General features: G+C 33.1%; 1 protein-coding gene across 3 annotated transcripts in view; it reads left to right on the forward strand.

Moving 5' to 3' along the window:
• Positions 1–4,492, forward strand: part of LPIN2 (lipin 2) — a 90,205-nt gene that overhangs the window by 11,480 nt on the left and 74,233 nt on the right. Inside the window, exons 1-2 of one of the 3 annotated variants that reach the window (XM_015562701.1) lie at positions 1,951–2,038; positions 3,007–3,241. Coding sequence is in view for 2 of the 3 variants with exons in the window: in XM_015562700.1 (XP_015418186.1) it covers positions 1,934–2,038 (105 nt within the window). In the remaining variant the exon portion in view is untranslated. Of the gene's footprint in view, positions 1–1,797; positions 2,039–3,006; positions 3,242–4,492 lie in introns of those variants that run through there. The other 2 variants (XM_015562700.1, XM_006761862.2) reach the window with 2 other exon arrangements.

Genomic DNA, 4,492 nt, shown 5'->3' on the forward strand with positions numbered 1-4,492 from the left:
CTATATGTTTTCTCATCTCTTCCAAGTTTTATTTCTTCTGATTTTTCTTCCCTCCCCACCCCACTTCATCACCTTCTTATATAGTTTCTTCTTAATCTCCTTTGTCTCCCACCTCTTATTTCTCCTTCCATTTTTTTCCCACTGGCAGTACCCCAGTATCACTTTTTTCTTACTACTCTCTGGTGTCAGGGATTTGGAACTGCAGAACCAAATGGAGGAAGAGGTTTGGATTTTTATACAATGTATAATATTTAGACTTTCCAAAATATCACTTCTTGTGAAAGGAAGAATTTGTGTACATGATGCGTATTGAATTAGATCACAAGTACCTGTGGGCATTTCATGTACTCTAGGCTCAAATTAATATTTGGTAGGCTGGGCAGCAAGCAGTGTAACAAATTGAATGTAAGGAAACTTTTCCCATTTCTGATTTTGGTGAAATTTTTTAATTCTGCCATTTAACATTTTTATTATGTGTATATTAGTGATATATTGCTGCAGTAAACATTATCAGCCCCTGTTTATTTTGTCAACCATTTGGAAATTTTATCTTTTTGTAATGTTTAAAGGTAGAAATAAAGTTTTAACAATATGAACATCATTAAAAGTTAGAGGACCAACTAGTATATTGTTGATTAATTATAGCAAAATATTTTTATGGAATGATGAAAATTCTGTCATCTTTAGTTATTCATTAGTAGGATTTTGGCTGAATATCCTTTTTTACCTCCCTTGCTCTCAAGATTGTCTTAGAGTTCTGAAGTAGTATTGTCCAATGGAATGTTATGGGAGCCACATATGTAATTTTAAAATTTCTAGTAATGTTAAAAAGTAAAAAGAAAAAAGCAGGTAAAATTAACTTTAAGAATATATCTTTTTTAACTCAATATATCCAAGATGTTATCATTTTAACATGAAACCTATATAGTATGTAAAAAGTAATGATTATTTCACGTTCTGTTTTTATTCTAAGTCTGTATTTTATACTGATAGCACTCTTAATTGGTACTAGCCACATTGTAAATATAACCACATATGGCTAGTGGCTATTTGTAATGAACAGAACAGTCCTAGATACTGATGAATAAAAATAGTATATTTTAATTTAAAAATTAATACATTTTATCCATCTGTACTTTAGGTTTGTTTAAACAATTCACTTGAAGCTCCTATGTTGACTTAGAGCTAGAAATTCCAAGAATGTTTGAATTTTACAGTGTTGCATTGTCATACTCTTTAAGTTAAATGAATGGTTCATTATTATATTATTATGTAATAATGTAATTATAATAATATTAATATACTTAATATATTAACACTTTATTATTTGTTCATTATTTACAGTCCTGAGCAGGCTATTTCTCTTCCAAAATTGTGAAAATATGTTGGGTCATGCCAGTATGACAAAGTAAAAAATTTTGGGTAATTGAGTTCTATAAAGCATATATAACCCAGCTGTCTTTGGGAAGCTCGTTGATACTTACAAATATACATAAATGATTTTCCCTTGCATGATTACTTTATATAAGCGTACTTCTCCATATTATAGTTGTTTTTATTTCTAAAAACAAGGATGTGATTGATTTAGAGAATCATTAACTCAATCCCTGTCCTGTGTGATGGAAGCTGCAGTGACCGTCATGTGATTGGGTAGGACTTGGTACCTATCAGTGTAAACACATGGCACAGCCTGTTCCATGCCCTTTCTTATCTCCTTCAGAGAGAAGGGGTTGAGTCGTTTTGAGCAAATCTTATTGGTAAAGTCGTGTATGTATTGCTTTTTTTTTTTTAAAGAACCATTTCCTTTCAGTTTTAACCATATTACTGTGTCTGCAAACAGTTTGTCAGCAGAGCAGCTTTCCGTTTTGATAATTTAGAATTGTGCCTTCATCTTTGAAAAAAGACATGCTTGATAAGCTAGTTCAATTTTAAGATGTTTTACTTAGAAGATGATAGTGAAGATGAGGAGAAGGTTCATGAAGATTCATTAAGTAAAACTGAAGATGTTTACTATGGGAAGGCCCCAGCTGGTATCCTGGTGAGTTACATCCACCTATGTCCTGGTCACTTTGCTTGCTCAGTCTGGATAATACTACAAGAAGAGGGGAGAACACCCATAAAAAAAAATGGCGAATGCCTTTTCTTTGGAAATGTAGTGTCGTAAGGGATTTTATTAATTTTTAAATGATAGGTTTAACAGAAATCTTTGCCTACCTGTTCTCCCTCATTTACACTACACCATCTTTCTACCTTTTTACATTTATTAGTTAACAATAACTTTGTGCCTAGAAAAAAAAAATGAAGTTGATGATTTAAACTGAAAATTAAAAAAAAAACACCACTGGTTTTAAACTAAATGTATCTGGTTTCACATTCTCTTTGCATCTAAGTGCAGTAGTTGAGGAATAAAAAAATATTTAAAGGTCTTACAGTTTTTATTGTTTTAGCCAAAAGTTTTGAAAACTAAACCAATATTGTGAAACTGGCATTTTATTCTGATATATGATAGAGAAGTGTGATTGCAGTCTTTTTTCTTCTATGATTGCAAACAAAAAGATTTTGTAAGCGTGAAATAGAGAGGAAAATGGATATTGTCTAAATTTTTTAAAAAATACTTTATTTGGATGTTTTATATATGTATTTTTTTATTTGGATGTCTGAGATTTTTTTATCTTGAGTTTTCTTTTACAAAATATGAAACAAGTCACTTAAACTTAGTATTAAGTTCCAAAAGTCTGCATTAAGAAAACGAAATCAGGAGAATTAAGGGTAATAATATTTAACTCTATTTATGGAACCTTTTCCTTTAAAAATAATCTGAAGTAAATGCAATAAGGTAAAGGTATTTTTTAGAAAACTAAAAAATGTTTTTATGAAGATAGGTATAAAATAAACAGGACAGAAATTAGTTTCTAAAGTCTGTGGCTCATAATTAGGTTGATTTTAGTTTTAAAAATTATATCACCTTTTTAAAACTTTATCATATTTTGTGTGTTTTTGCTTTAGCATCTGTTGGTAAAAGTACTTTTTCAGGGTTCTCAGGAATTGATAGAACTGGACATTATTTGAATATGGATATCATTTGAGTATGAATGGAAGCCAAGTGCTACTGAGAGGCAATTTACTTTTGAAATTTCCATTTTAATAGTATAGTATATGTAGATTCATGCACTTTTGTTATAAAGCTCAAAAAGGAGACCAGTGAACCCAGCTGATACGAAGTATTTTAAAAATTCATTTGGTGAGTAGCACTAACCCAAACCGTCCATCATAGGAAGAAGGTCTTATGTTTCCTGCTTTCTAAAGTTGTGTGTGTGTGTGTGTGTGTCTGTTTGTTTAGGTTGTATATGTGCATTTGATTAGGTTGCATTTTATTATCAGCTCCCTTTTATCATAATGTTAGAACATTGATTCTGTGGGTTACCTCACTTGGATTTTCTGAATGGCTAGTGTTCAATACTGGATTTGATATATGCTTAATAAGCTTATACTGATTACATAAGAGCTAGACTTTATAACCTGGGTGTGCATGTGTAGGTGTGGGTGTGGGTGTGTGGCAAGGGGGAGAGGGCGAATCCCGGTTTTCAGAGTCCAGGCCCTCAGTGACCTGGATGCTCCCTGCTAGTCATATGCTGTCTGCAAACACCTCCCATTGGAGGGTGAAAGTCTTCATCTTAAAGAAGGTGATTGTATGTGTTTGGAATATAAATGTATATCTAGTAACTTAAAAAACACACAAAAAACTTTCTGTGCTTCATTAGAAATTGGGAATTTTTAAAAAATCATGTTTCCATAATAATTTCTAAACAAGTGAAGATAAATTTCTTTATTTGGTAAGGAAAAGGCAAAAATAGTTTCATATTTAAATATCTTGAAGTTTCAAAATAATTTGCTGGCCTTAACCCCACTTATTTTAAATTACCTTGATTGCCTTTTTAAAAATTAGGGCAGAATGTACTACCGGAATTCTAAGCCAAACTTGTAATCCTAAGAAATGCTTCCAGAATTGAGTCTTTCTGTGGTTTAGAGCTGGATGAGACTCTAGGGGGCATCTGGCCATTCTTGTTAGATATGAGAGCCCCTCTAATGACGCGGTAGTGAGACTTGACCTTGCTTGGATCTTCATATTTTCACCAGCTACAGTGGACTCCAGGAAGCACTGAGGAGGCAGTGCTTCTCCACCCTTGTCCCTCTGCTCTCTTTATCAAAGACCTGGGCACTTGTGTGGTTGAGTCCTAGAAGCTCACTTTTTTTTATAGAGAATTTAATATTTTTATATTACAGCAAGATTTTTTTAAATTAAATCTTTATTGTTCAGATTATTACATTTGTTCCTCTTTTTTCCCCCCATAACTCCCCTCCTCCCAGTCCCCACCCACCCTCCGCTCTCACTTCCCACCCACTGTCCTCATCCATAGGTGCACGATTTTTGTCCAGTCTCTTCCCGCATCTCCCACACCCCTTGCCCCCCCCCAAGAACAGTCAGTCCATT

Source organism: Myotis davidii, unplaced genomic scaffold (assembly GCF_000327345.1).
Source record: "Myotis davidii unplaced genomic scaffold, ASM32734v1 scaffold96, whole genome shotgun sequence".
Lineage (NCBI taxonomy): Eukaryota > Metazoa > Chordata > Mammalia > Chiroptera > Vespertilionidae > Myotis > Myotis davidii.